The 14348-nt window shown below is 35.2% G+C and overlaps 1 protein-coding gene across 3 annotated transcripts in view; it reads left to right on the top strand.

Moving 5' to 3' along the window:
- Positions 1-13707, top strand: part of LOC107755097 (dual specificity mitogen-activated protein kinase kinase 5-like) — a 56376-nt gene extending 42669 nt beyond the window's left edge. For 2 of the 3 annotated variants that reach the window (XM_016571766.1, XM_016571765.1), the window contains 2 exons: positions 4199-4244; positions 12719-13707. In XM_016571766.1, the coding sequence (XP_016427252.1) occupies positions 4199-4244; positions 12719-12829 (157 nt within the window). In that variant the 3' untranslated portion in view covers positions 12830-13707. The remainder of the gene's footprint in view (positions 1-4198; positions 4245-12718) is intronic. The other variant, XR_001641657.1, reaches the window with a different exon arrangement.
- The last annotated feature ends 641 nt before the right edge of the window (positions 13708-14348 follow it).

Here is a 14348-nt window from a genome sequence, read left to right as displayed (position 1 = left end):
ACAGAACTGGAGAGGATCTGCAAGGAGGAATGGCAGAGGATCCCCAAATCCATGTGTGAAAAACTTGTTGCATCTTTCCTAAAAAGACTCATGGCTGTATTAGATCAAATGGGTGCTTCTACTAAATACTGAGCAGAGGGTCTGAATACTTAGGACCATGTTATATTTCAGTTTTTCTTTTTTAATAAATCTGCAAAGATGTCAACAATTCTGTGTTTTTCTGTCAATATGGGGTGCTGTGTGTACATTAATGAGGAAAAAAAATTAACTTAAATGATTTTAGCAAATGGCTGCAATATAACAAAGAGTGAAAAATTTAAGGGGGTCTGAATACTTTCCGTACCCACTGTATATATATCACATTTTCAACTCAAATAATAAGCAGCACAACTGGTTTCAGCACTGATAATAAGAAATGTTTCTTGAGCACCAAATCAGCATATAAGAATGATTTCTGAAGCATCATGTGACATTGAAGACTGGAGTAATGACTGCTGAAAATTCAGCTTTGCCATCATTGAAATATATAATAAAAGAAAATTTATTTAAATTGTAATAATATTTCCCAAAATTACTGTTTGCTGTATTTTTGATCTAATAAATGCAGCATTGCCTTTCTTTCAAAAATATTTTAAAAGTCATGGCGACTCCAACAAGTCATGTATAAAACACGTAACATGTAGTGGTCTAACACACGATAGCCTTTCCTAGGTCTACAGACCAGACAGTACAATAGTTAGACTAGCTATACACAACAGTAAATATTTACCCAACATCTGTCCCTTGTTTGCTGACCTTGCTTTCTCAAACGCATCCGCACTCAAATTTGCTTTCCACAGTTCATGCCCCAAGAAACCAGAATTCCCCACAACCTCTTTTATGGTTTGTCTGGCACACTGGGCCTGTGGCCTTGGTGGGTGAAGCCAGATGTTTTGGGATTTGTTCAGCAGCGGATGTTTACCTGCAACACACTTTATTTACACAAACAGGTCACCTGGCTCACTAGTGCCACCCCTGCCTGGCGCTGCTCTTCCAACATCCTTTTCTATTATTAGCCTGCTCTGAGTGCGTGTCATTCATCATGGTCCAAATGGACCCTGTAGGCCGCTCTGTCCCTCTAATCCCTCCCATTTCTTATCTGGGTCAGCTTGACTAATTTACTTGCACTTAGGTGTGATCTGTGCCAAGGAGAATTGATAATTACTTACCTCTCCCTTCATCACTTTGAGATGCAGTTATATTAGCCTCAAAAGTACAACGATAAAGAGGATCTGAAGATAAAGATGGTGTAGAAGATATACTAGATATATTAGTGGAAAGCATTTATTAAGAAATATGGATTACTGTTTATTGAGTTCATAATTAATCCTAAGAAAACTTCAGTTTAAAAGATTGTGTATTGACACTAAACTACAAATCAGCTTGTTCTCTCATTCTTAGATTTCTTATATCAGAAACCTAAATGCCGAAACATGTGATCTGATTTACATCTAATCTGTGGTTAGAAATTTGACCTGCACAGTCACAGTGTAGAAGCCATTATTTGCAAGTCCCGAAGAATTATAAGAGGGAAAATTTGCAGGGTTTCCTTGCTCTTGAAAGTATTTTTGGACACAGATTCAAGAACTGGAAAGTTCTTGAAAGTAATTGAATGCTCTGTCAGCTGGAAAACCCACAAACTTAAACTTTCTTAATGAATTTTGAAGAGCATCTGATGTTCTTGACAACCACATTGGCACGACATCCACAATTCTGGAGTGCTTGTCATATAAATCAGCAGTTTGTGGCCTGGGTACTGAAGTGAGTCTGTAATACAGACCAGTGTTATTTTAGCATCATTGATATACTATTATAGTTTTTGTTAAGATTTTGAATTAGATTTTATTTTTATATTTTCTGTTTTCATTTTAATTTTGTTGTCATTTTTAGTCTTTATTCTTTTATTTTTATTTATTAGTTTGAGTTTATTTAGTTTGAGTTATTTTAGTACTTAAACTTAGGGCTGGAATACACTACATGACTTTTGCAGACTTCTACATCTTGTATGATCACATTGTCACAGACTCTATTATTTTAGCTTCAGACTTTGGGTCCGTTCAGTCTGACTCTGAGGAAATTAAACATGTTTCATATTGTGAGCCAACACATTGTTTATATTTTTCACAAGGCATGTGTTTCTGCCTGAATCTGAACAACTTCTGTCTGGTAGTTTGTGATGCTGAGTCGATTAGTGTTTGATGCCCAGCTTTTCCTCTGTTACTGTTTAAAAGTGTATGATGCATAGTGTGTTAAAATCTATTACAGACCAATGCATATGTATTGTCACCTAATGAAGAGTTTGGATGCATGATAAATGAACTCATTAAAGCCAGTGTTCTTTACCGACATATCAATATTGCATATGGAAGCATTAACATTTCTATATTGAGCTTACAAAAATACATGTTTACATATTAAATATTATACTCGATGTGTTATTATAAAGGCCTTCAGGTACACCATGTATACTGGAACATGATTAAAGTTGGTGTTTGAGGAAATGGCAGGTACTTGGAAAAAGTCCTTGAATCTGGTGTTCATTAAAGAGTGGGAACCCTGAATTTGTCAGATCTTGTGCTGTTTCTGACTGTGTGTAGCACCTGGTGCTATAAAGTCTTTTGATATGCTTTCAAGCGGAGTGACTAAAATTTGTTTTTCACAAGGTCCCTGATCACTTCACTCTGACCTTAACAGTTTCAGTGGCACATTTCAACATGGATTGTTTTGTGAACTTGGTATTGAAGGGGATGTGCAGTGCAAAATACAGTGCCTGTATTTCATTTTTTTCACGTTTTTTATGTTGCAGCCTTTTGTTAAACTGCTTTAAATAACTTTTTTTCCCACATCAATCTACCCTCCATACCCCGTAATGACAAAGCAAAAAAAAAAAACCGATTTGTGACAACTTTGCAAATTTATTAAAATTCAAAAACTGAAATAAGTACATTGCATAAGTATTCATACCCTTAACGCAGTACTTAGTTGAAGCACCTTTACAGCCTCAAGTCTTTTTGGTATGATGCGACAAGGTTTGCACATCTGCATTTGGCAATTACTTGCCATTATTCTCCTCACCTCTTCACCTCTCAAGCTCTGTCAGCTAAGTGTTTATGTAGTATGTTGGACTAGTTTAAGTGTTTATGTAGTTAATAAAGTCTTATTTGTATCACACTTGACGTTGTTCATTGTTTACTCATAACTGGCGTCCCTAATCATGCAGATTTATGCTGCAGGCTCTGTGTAGAGTTGTACAGTAAGAAAGTTATTTCCCTTAACCAGGAAATTAACGTTCTTAGAATTGACAGACAGTTGACCCTGAGAGGTCAAGTAAATATCTACAGCGGATCTAAATATTTATAATTAATTATAACTAGTTATGATTAATTATTCATATTTCCCCATGAGCTGATTCGCTACATAGTGTATGGAGTGTAGATTGATGTGGAAAAAAAAGTTAAAGTAGTTTAACATAAGGCTGCAACATAACAAAATGTGGGAAAAAATGAAGGGGTATGAATACTTTATATAGGCACTGTATATTGAACACTCATTGCACATGCATAGACACTGTCTATGCACTATAAGAAGCCTTAAAAACACAGCACCAAAAAATGGCCCATTTCATTTCGATCCATTTAAATGGTCAGAGAGAAGGTGAATAAAAAGCAGGTAAACGAAATAGTTTTGTGCACAAAAACCCTGACTACAAGTACCGAAGGGGAAACAATCAAATGACAAATTACATGTTATATCAGTCCTTTAAAAGCCTATATAAAGACTTACATCGTTGCTCTCCAGTGTTATTGTTAGATTCATGCTTTCAATATATTGGCAGATAAATTGTCTTAATATTTGATGAAAAACATACTGTTAGTGTAAATCTTTTGACTAGCACCATATCACATACATACCAAGTATCATTGAAGCTTTAACTCATAAAGCCTTGCTATTTTAATATTGAGCAGAAAAAGTCAAGAGAAATTATTTCAGTCCACTTTTGATGAGCAAAGCAGGTTAAGTCCAGGTTTGGCCTCCACAATAATATCTCAAGGAGTTCTGACATGCTTCTTTTGCATTCATCCTTTTGAATTAACAGAGGATGATTAATTACTACATGCAGAATCACATATAATGACCTCTTCTGCTTTTGTCCCCACAGTATGAGGAAGCAACCCAAAGAAAGACCAGCTCCAAACAATCTTATGGTGAGTCCAAATCAGCCTTCAAGAGGATTAGAACATGAAATGCCAATTATTCGATGGATGGAGTAAGTGAATGGGTGTATTGATGGTAGGGAGGCTTTTGTTGGCACTCTGTGTAAGGGTTTGGGTAAAACCTTGACCTTTTTTATTCTTCTGGTTTTTGTTTGAAAACTTCATCTGTCCTGTGTTGCATACTCCCCTAATCTGTCATTCAACCATTCAAGTAACCTCTATGACCATCAGGCTATTGATTTGAATTTTGTAAGTGTTGTGTAACCTTTGCGTCCTCTGCCATGGATTCAGTCTGGGAAGGACAAAAAGCAGCTGCGTGCATTTGTTCTACAGTAAGGGGAGGATGCTATGTGTGGCACATGACTATTAATTGCTATCGGATAAAAAGGTGCTTGATTGAGCATTGTGATTTTAAACGCCTCTAAATGTTTACATTTTAATATCTTTAAAAGATGTATACATTTTAATGTTCTTGGTAATCTAAGCACTTCTTGAGGCTTCTTCCATTAGGAGATATAAAAGGGACAATATGTCATCAGTTTCATGAAGAGAACTTTCACCGATGTGAACTTTTATTTTGAGATTGTCAGCCAGAGGTTAACTAAAGGCTGAAACAAGCTTTTAATGTTAAAACTGTCTGGTCAGTGGGATCAGATTCATTTCCGATGCATTTCGTAGCTCTCTGAATTAAGAAAGAATTCACATACTCAAAATCAAAAATAATCCCCCTATAGTAAACGGTGTTTTTTTTTTATAAAAAAAAAAATATATATATATATATACATATTTATATATATATATATATATATATATATATAGATATATGTATGTATATAATGTGAGATTTGTCACAACACTAAAATAAAAACAAAAATAATAAAATAAAAAAGTGCAGATATTACTGTCCCTTGGTTTGTGTGTGTTTTGCTCCGCATGTGCCTTCCTCGCCCTTATTTGGTCCTTCCCGCTCCTGTCATGATTATTGTGTTTCATTATATATACATATATATATATATATATATATATATATATATATATATAATATTTATTCATAATCAAGATAATTATGTCATTTATAACTATTCAACTATTCATAATTAATGGTTAATTCATGTGTATTGTGTATTTAATGTTTACCTTTTGTCATACACTGGAAAAAAATGGTGCAGGAAATATTTTCACTCAGAAATTGCTAGTAGATTTAAAAGGCAAGTAACACATTGAATTAAATTTGACATTTTGTAGTAGAAAGACTGTAAAACACATTTAAAACATAATTGTAATTTTTTTTGCAACCTTTCCCCCAGTGTATACATTTAGATTTTTTTTTGTCCTCATCCAAAAAGGAAACTTATGAATATTTTGTCTCATTTCTAAGGCTCAGACTTAAATGACATATTATCCATTGGAATTCAGAGTCTTAGCCCAGGCTAAATCTGTGTCTGGGAAATCAGTCCACAGGCTCTAATGCTTATTAACTCAAAAACTCAGTTTAGAAAAGTTTTTGTTCTTTCTTCATTCTATAATTTTTTTGCCATTTGGAACAACTCAAATTCCCCCACTGGCTAGACTGATGTAATCTCAGTTTGAGTGTCGGCTCACACTGTCACAGAAGTTAGCACTCATAGCCTATAAAAGCTGTGAGCACAGCAGTACCATGGACAGCGCAGTCCTCAGAGATCTGACTGCTAATGCAGAGAGGATGAGTGTGATACCTGTGATACCTTCAGTGTTTGCTCACTCATTAAACTCTTTTCAGGACAGTGATACACAGACAGTCTCCACTTTCAGTGATGCTTAGCATTTAACTTATCATTCTTAGAATATATGAGAAATCTTCTTCATCCTGTAATATCAGATGTCTGGATACTAGCACTGTTGTTAAAACACATACCACTGTTTGTCTTTTGACTGATCTAATACACTACTAATTTTGGGGTCAGCTTTTTTTAATGTGTGTAAAACGGAGTTTTCAGCTGCCATTCCAGTCTTCATAGTCCAATCAACATGATCCTTGCATTAAACAGATGAAGTGACATTTAGAATTTTACAAAATATTTATATATTTATATTTCAAATAAATGCTGTTATTTTGAACTTTCTAGTCGTCAGTGAGGTCTGAAAAAAAATTACTGTTTCAGAAAAAAGCAGTACAAAATGTTTTTAACATTGAAAATAATAATGTTTCTTGAGCACCAAATCAGCATATTAGAATGATTTGTGAAGGATCATGTGACACTGAAGACTGGAGTAATGATGCTGAAAATTCAGCTTTGCCAACATGGGAATAAATTATATATTAAAATAGAATACAGTTTATTTAAGTTTTAGTAGTATTTCATATATTTAACTGTTTTTGCTCTATTTTGTTTTACTTTTAAGGGTCTTAAGATCATAAAAACAGGATATAAAGAAAATTTAGATTTTTACTCACTTGTTGTCACATTTTACTTAATCCTGGCGGGCCAGAAATATATTTTTTTCTCTTTATATGTTTGTGTATGTAAAGCTTTTAGTTTTAGTTAGACACAGTACAGTGATTGACATCTTTCTCTCTCATTGTCACTCAGCCTTTTAGCACCTTTTGTCCCCTCCTGGCCTCTGCCATCCCCCCCTTTCCCTGCGGGCTGTCCAGGGGGCTCAGCTGCAGCAGATATGAGCTTGAGCTAGGGACAAAAAAGCTGAAAGAGTCCTACCAACTCACCGAATCTGTCACAATGCTCCTATAGCCACCCCCATGTTTCCTGATTGCGTGGGCTGATGAGCTAAGGAGCGATTGCTTACGTTGATGTGTTTTAAGACCCATGAGAGCGGCTCTTAAAAAGACACACAGTCTCTCTGAATGCCAGCGGCCCGTGCCGTGGGGATTCGGATGAGAACAGGCTTTGAAAGCCCTCTGACACCGCTCTGATGACTTGTTTACACATTAGCACGCTGAGGAGCTTCTTGAACTCCCTGGAGGGTAATCCTACCTTTTAGCTCTCTGACACTGTGTCTGTCTGCCTTCCCTGCCTCTCGCCCACCCCCCTGAGAACGGGGGTCTTCAAAGCTGCCGGACTCTCTTTGCCACAAAGACTTGGTCAAATGTTAGAGATCAAATCATCAGAATAAATCAATTAATTGATAGCTTGGGCAGTTTTCACAGATTGATAAGTCACTATGCAGTTGTTTTTATAAAGCAATATTAGAAATGGGAATTGTAAAGATTTAACAGTTTCTGTTCCGATTCCTCTTAATGATTCCAGTTTACATTAATGATATCCAGTTCCATTAATGATTAATGGAAGGAATTTGTTCCATTAATGATTATTTTAGAACTTTTAAGGATTAAATATATGGAAAAAAAATAATGCAATTTCATTTTCAAATGTAATAGTTTTTTAAGTTCCTGCTAAAGTTTACATAGACTTTTTAATGTCTTTTCAGAGCCATTATAAGTACAATCCAATAAATAGCAATAATTATGTATTAAACATGATAAACAAACCAATTGGTAACATTTAATTAATATTTAAGTACTACTGACAAAATCAATAATATATACACATATCATTCAAACGTTTTGGGTTGGCAAGATGTTTTAATGTTTTTGAAAGCAAGCTCTTATTTTCACCAAGGCTGCATTTGTTTGATCAAAAATACAGTAAAACAGAAAAATTGTGATATAATATTATAATTTAAATAACTGCTTTTAATTGTACTGGAATCGGTCACTTCTTATAAACAGAATGGAAGTCTCTTTAAGTGGCCTAACATTTGTGACCTGTGCTGACAAAACGAGTCACAATGAGCAAATTTTCAATAATGAGTTCTTTTTACGTTCACGTTCTCCATGAAAAACCTTCAGAATGATGTATGATTTGTTGGAACCGGATGAAAAATGACTTGAGCTACACCAGTTTGATGTCGATAGAGTCAGCAAAGTCAGAGTTACAGTTTTCTGAAGGTTCTAAAGCAGAATCACCTGCAACGTTGCATCTTTTCCTCCAGTTCTTTTCTTAATAATAATTATTAATAATCACAATATAGCTATTTTTTATTTTATATTTATATATATATATATATAAAAAAAAAATATATATATATATATATATGTGTAATATTATTATTATTATTATTATTATAGATGTCTTTAATGTCATCTTTGATCAATTTAATGCATCCTTGCTAATTAAAAGTATTTATTTTTTAAAAACTCAATCTTTTGAATGGTAGTTCAAAAGTAGTTTTTACTACTTTACCAATGCTGATTTAAATCATACAGTTATAAACTGTATGTTTTACTAAAAAGACCCAGGTCCAGGGTGCGAACTACGGGTTCAAGACATGGGCTTAATAAGACATGGGCTCCCCTGAAAACGGGATTTGTGAAATTTTGGGGGGTCTCAAAAAATATTGACAATGTGTTATTTTGACGTGCAATTTCAGTTTTAATGTCTTTTCAGAGCCATTATAAGTACAATCCAATAAATAGCAATAATTATGTATTAAACATGATAAACAAACCAATTGGTAACATTTAATTAATATTTAAGTACTACTGACAAAATCAATAATATATACACATATCATTCAAACGTTTTGGGTTGGCAAGATGTTTTAATGTTTTTGAAAGCAAGCTCTTATTTTCACCAAGGCTGCATTTGTTTGATCAAAAATACAGTAAAACAGAAAAATTGTGATATAATATTATAATTTAAATAACTGCTTTTAATTGTAATATATTTTAAAATCTAATTTATTTCTGTGATGGCAAAGCTGAATTTTCAGGAGCCATTACTCCGGCCTTCAGAAATCATTCTAATGTGCTGATTTGGTACACAAGAATAATTTCTTATTATTATCAGTGTTTAAAAACAGTTGTGCCCTCTTTTGAGGCAAGCGCACGAACACCCCCCCCATTATAAAAAAAAAAACAAGTGGGCTCCCCCAAAGTCCACGGTATAGTTTGAACACTGCCCAGATCATTAGGGTCAAGCAATATTGTGTATTCAGTTTTCTGAAAACATTGAGTTTGAAACACAGACCTGTTTTGGAGATCTATCAGAGAAATCATTAACTGTTGTTAAGATGTTTGTTTCAGAGGTGGCAGCCAACCTCCCGTCTCATTCACAGTTGTAGTGTTAGCTTAACTATAATTGAAGTAGGCCTATCCTGCAGCTTTTTAATCCAGATAGATGGTCTGTCCCATGGTGACTGCTGAATTAAAAGATCAGCATTTATGAAATCTTAGCATTGTCCAAGAGCTCATGTACATCATCCTGTGTACAGTGGGAGCAGGTCGTTAGTATGCAAATCTGAAAAAACCTAGTTATTACTCTGACTTCTTCACCTTCTTTACTCTGTTTCTCTCTCTCTCTCTCTCTCTCTCGTGTTTTCTCTCGGCTTCGATATCACACACACACACACACAATGACACACATTACGTCGAGCTGTCGCTGTTCGCCAACACATTCTAATGAGGTGATGACCAACCACTTGTTATAATTGCTTTGGACTCCTTTTAATTTTCAAGCTTATTAATCATATGTAGAGTTATTTAAAATTGCATAAATTAATCTTAGATTAAAAAGCCTTTAACAGACTCAAAACAATTAAAGAGAGGTGAGATTTCCCCTGGGTTTGGCAGTTTTACTTTAATAGAGAATTCAGGTGATTATCACACTTTGATATAGGGCTGTGATTAATGTAGTCACACTTTTAAATGAGATTTTCCCATTTATTTATTTTTTTGTTCACGTGTTCAAGAGGTAAAGCAGGGAGACGATAAAGACCTAACTAACCAGAGTATTTATTCTGCCTCTCCACTCTGCAAGTGTGTTAAGTTAGCAGCAGGTGGGTTAATTAATGGAGGTCCTGTTTCTGGCATGCTCCAGCACACACACACACACACACACCCAACAGAGGGACACGCAGATGGTGTGGTTTGTGTGTTTGTGATCCGTCTCAGCACAGCCAAACAAGCAGGTGACCATCTAAGCTCTAATTTATTTCAGGTCGACAGAGACACATCCAAATGTATGTATGTTTGCATTAGTTAGCAGACCTGCTGCATCCTATCAATTTGGATTCTGATAGATACATAGTTACTATAGCTAACTAAAATTAAGACCTAAATTTTTTTAGCTTATGAAATAAAATAGTATATACAGGTAAAGTAAATTAAAATATTAAAAATAGATATTTTAGCTAGTTGCCAAGGCAACATTTCTCATTTTAATATAGTTTAACTTTATGCACTAAAATAACTAAAATAAAAATTAATAAAAAATATATACACATGTATATAGAAAAACTAACAAGCACACAAAAAAAATACTAAAACTTTAAAATGAAAATGAAATGGAAAATACAACAATAAAAACTGATTAAAAAACAACCCTTAATATCTTAGTGATACTAAAATATTGTTAATGTGCTTAGGCTCTGATTGTTTCTTTAACTTTAGCCACTTTAATGTCTGATTGGTTGATTTTATTACAACTTTTTGGTTTTTGTTATATGAAAATCACATTAAAATGTTTTACCATGCCTTCATCATTTTGTCACTTTTTAAATGTCTTTTGTGTAATAATTATATATGTTTTAACCTGGTCAGAAATATGAAAATCCACAACAAAAAATATTATTACATTTAAAATAATGATAATCTAAACAAATTAAATGCTGAAATAAACCATTTTGATATTTATTTTGTGAAAATGATTTATATCAATTTTTTTTAAATATGACTGTCCCACAGCTGTAGCATCATTTCCAGTAAACATAGCAATTTTGTCCTAATAACATTTTTGGAAAAGTGTACTTGTAGTGGAAATATTCACACACACACACACACACACACACATACATATATATATATATATATATATATACTTTCAGAAAGGAAAAGAAAAGAATGACAGAACCGTTGCTGTGATACATGTATTTGATGATAGTGGACAGTTGTAATAAATGAAAGTTTAAAAAGTGTGTTTTAAAGGGGTCATATGACGTTGTTAAAAAGAACATTATTTGGTGTAATGAAATGTGTTTAAGCGGTTTAAGGTTAAAACAACACATTATTTTCCATATAATGTACATTATTGTTTCTCCTCTATGCCCCGCCTTTCTGAAACGCGTCTTTTTTTACAAAGCTCATCGGTCTGAAAAAGCGAGGTGTGCTCTGATTGGTCAGCTATCCAGTGAGTTGTGATTGGCCTTCTTTCTTTGCGTGCACATTTGGGCGGTGTTATGCAAATCTTCCCACATTGTGATGTAGACATGTGGGGGCGTGTTAGAATGAGCCGTTTTAGGTAGGCGTGGCTGACTCTGAACTTTTATAAAGAATATCTCTTTGGATTTGAGACTTTAGTCTTTGCAACTTTACAGATCTTCTTTATGCACCAAGAGCTTGTAACACTCCAAAGAGAAAGGAAAAATTGAAATCGCATCATATGACCCCTTTAAGAGACTAATTTCCAAATTCAAACTTGGGCCAAAAATGCCCATAGTTGAAGAATTATGAGATGAACTCTCTCCATTCTCTCTGGTCTCTTCTGTCAGGTCAGAAAGCAAGCTATCTTTCGGGGGTCAGACCCTCACCTGAGCAGGCAGGCTCAACATGCAGAAGCAGATCTGCATATGACTGCAGCAGGTCTGGTTGTAGAGCTGGCAGCGAGCGCTCGGCTGCCCATGCAGGCTGTGTGATTGATGAGATGGGTGGCTGGTAGAGTCGCCCCTCAGGACTGCCCTCTCCAGCACTCCAGCACTGAGAGTGATTAACCTCACTGTGGTACAGGCAGAGCTCACCATTAAGAGGACAGAACGATTGATGGTAGAGCATTGTCCTCGTTGAGAGAGAATGAAGGAAAGAATGAGAGAGGATGCTGTAGTGGTGAAAGGGTATGAGAAGAACATCAAGGGTGCTCAGTCTTCATCAAATGAACATCGAATTAAGAAACAGTTGTTTGTTTACTGATGAGAAAGATATGTCTGATTTTTCAGCTTATCAGTTTAGCCTTTTTTTCTCTCTTGTAGTTCTCTTGTATTTCTTCTCATTAAGGCTTCCTAATGATTTTGTATTTGGATCACTGTCCTTCAATTGTAAGTTGAACTATTTAATTCCAAGTTAGTACTTGAGATGCTTTGCAGCAGAAAAATCATTAACGCTCATTAACACTGCTCATTCTGTTACTGTTCATTTCTGTTGAATATAGCAAAGAAAATCAGTTGGCATCACCTTGACATGAACATAACAGACAGCTGTAAACCGTATCCGTGCTTTTCATTTTTATGGCACACCACAGTGAGATTTATCAATTCAGAATGATGTGCTTACTGTATGTACAGCCCATCATTTTGGTGTCTTTGAACAAGTGAACATAATTGTTGTTCAGTCTCCATTACTTATTTATATTGCTGTTATGTATCAGTGAAGAATCATTTGCCTCATTCTGTGTTTTTTTTCCTTTTCCTCCCTTCAGGACCACCCCTTTATCATGCAATATAATGATGGCAACACAGAGGTCGTGTCCATGTGGGTGTGCCGCAGTCTAGAGGAGCGCAAAAGCCAGCAAGCACAGAGACTCATGTGAACAGCAGCGGCACCAGATGGAATTCTGGGAGATGGTGTCCACATTTCCTCACTTTACTCTTCCACTGAACCTAGAGAAGCAGCAGCTGATCTTGCAGCACCTCCTCCCAGCCTTGAGTTAAATGGTGCATGGTGAGAGAACTGCTACGAGTCTAATGCAGATTATGCTAGCATCCTGCAAATGAGGATTTTAACCATGTATGTTGGTTTGCATTGATGCATATCTTTAACTTTGTTCTTCTGCAGTGGGTTTCTTTTCACTTTCTGTGCAGATTCCAAAGTAAATGTTTCCGCAGAAGATCCTTTGCGGGGGGCTGTTGCTTACTCGACTCTGATTTAGTTCCTGTGGGTTTGGATTTGAGTGAAAATGTTGTCTCTGTCTGTACTTAAAGCAACAATCTGGTTTTGCCAAAACATTGTGGGCACGTCATAAATCATCTTGGTTTTTAAATATATGTTGTGTCAAGCATTGCTCCCTGCTGCAGTGCAAGTCATGCTGCTGTTGTCTTAAAAGCTACTTTTTGTTGAGTTTCACAAATGGCCTGCTACAGTTGTGGCAATACACCATTGAAGATGGAAAAATGTGATGCGTTGTTACGGTGGAAGGCAGTGGATGGCTCGGGCGGATGAGCTTTTAGATAGTCCAGCAGCAGCCGACAGTAATGATACATGAGAAGCCAGTGGATTTCGTTCTTGCCCTCATCCAGCATAAGCCCAGCTGAGAACTTTATTCAAGGGGCTCATGGTTCCTTTGATGTGTGCATTGCCTTAATCTCTCTTTCAAGGTCATTTTATACACTTTTAGCTTTATGTACACTAAAAGTTGGGGGTCTGTAAGATTTTATTTTTCCGGTATTCAGTATAGATGATTAAATTGGTCAAAAGTGACAGTAAAGACGGTATTGCAGATTATTTCAAATAAATGTTGTTCTTTTGAACTTCCTGAAAAAAGTATCACAGTTTCCTCAAATATGAAGCAGCACAACTGTTTTCAACATAGATAATAGTAAGTGTTTCTTGAGCACCAAATCAGAATATTAGAATGATTTCTGAAGGATCATGTGACACTGAAGACTGGAGTAATGGCTGCTGAAAACTCAGCTTTTCAATCACAGGAATAAATTACATTTTAAAATATATTAAAAATAGAAAAGTATTTTAAATTGTAATAATATTTCACAACATTACCGTTTTTACTATATTTTGATCAAATAAATGCTGCCTTGGTGTGCATGAAAGACTGCTTTTAAAAAAACATTTAAAAAAATCATACTGACCCCAAACTTTTGAGCGGGAGTGTACATTTTAAAGTTCTACAGCAAATCAGACAAGTCTAGTTAATATTTCCCCATAAGTCTTTTATGACATTAACTTCAGATGGGAATTCAGATGAGAACCTGTGTATTCTTAGATCACATTAGCAGATGCAGATTAGCACAGCAGGATCCACAGTACAGGTGCAACTTTTAAGCCTGAATCTGTGTTTCTCCTGTACTTCAAACCAGAAACTAATAAAATCG

This window comes from Sinocyclocheilus rhinocerous, unplaced genomic scaffold (assembly GCF_001515625.1).
Source record: "Sinocyclocheilus rhinocerous isolate Xijiao unplaced genomic scaffold, SAMN03320098_v1.1 scaffold591, whole genome shotgun sequence".
Taxonomy (NCBI): Eukaryota; Metazoa; Chordata; class Actinopteri; order Cypriniformes; family Cyprinidae; genus Sinocyclocheilus; species Sinocyclocheilus rhinocerous.
This window is presented reverse-complemented; position numbering and strand designations above follow the sequence as displayed.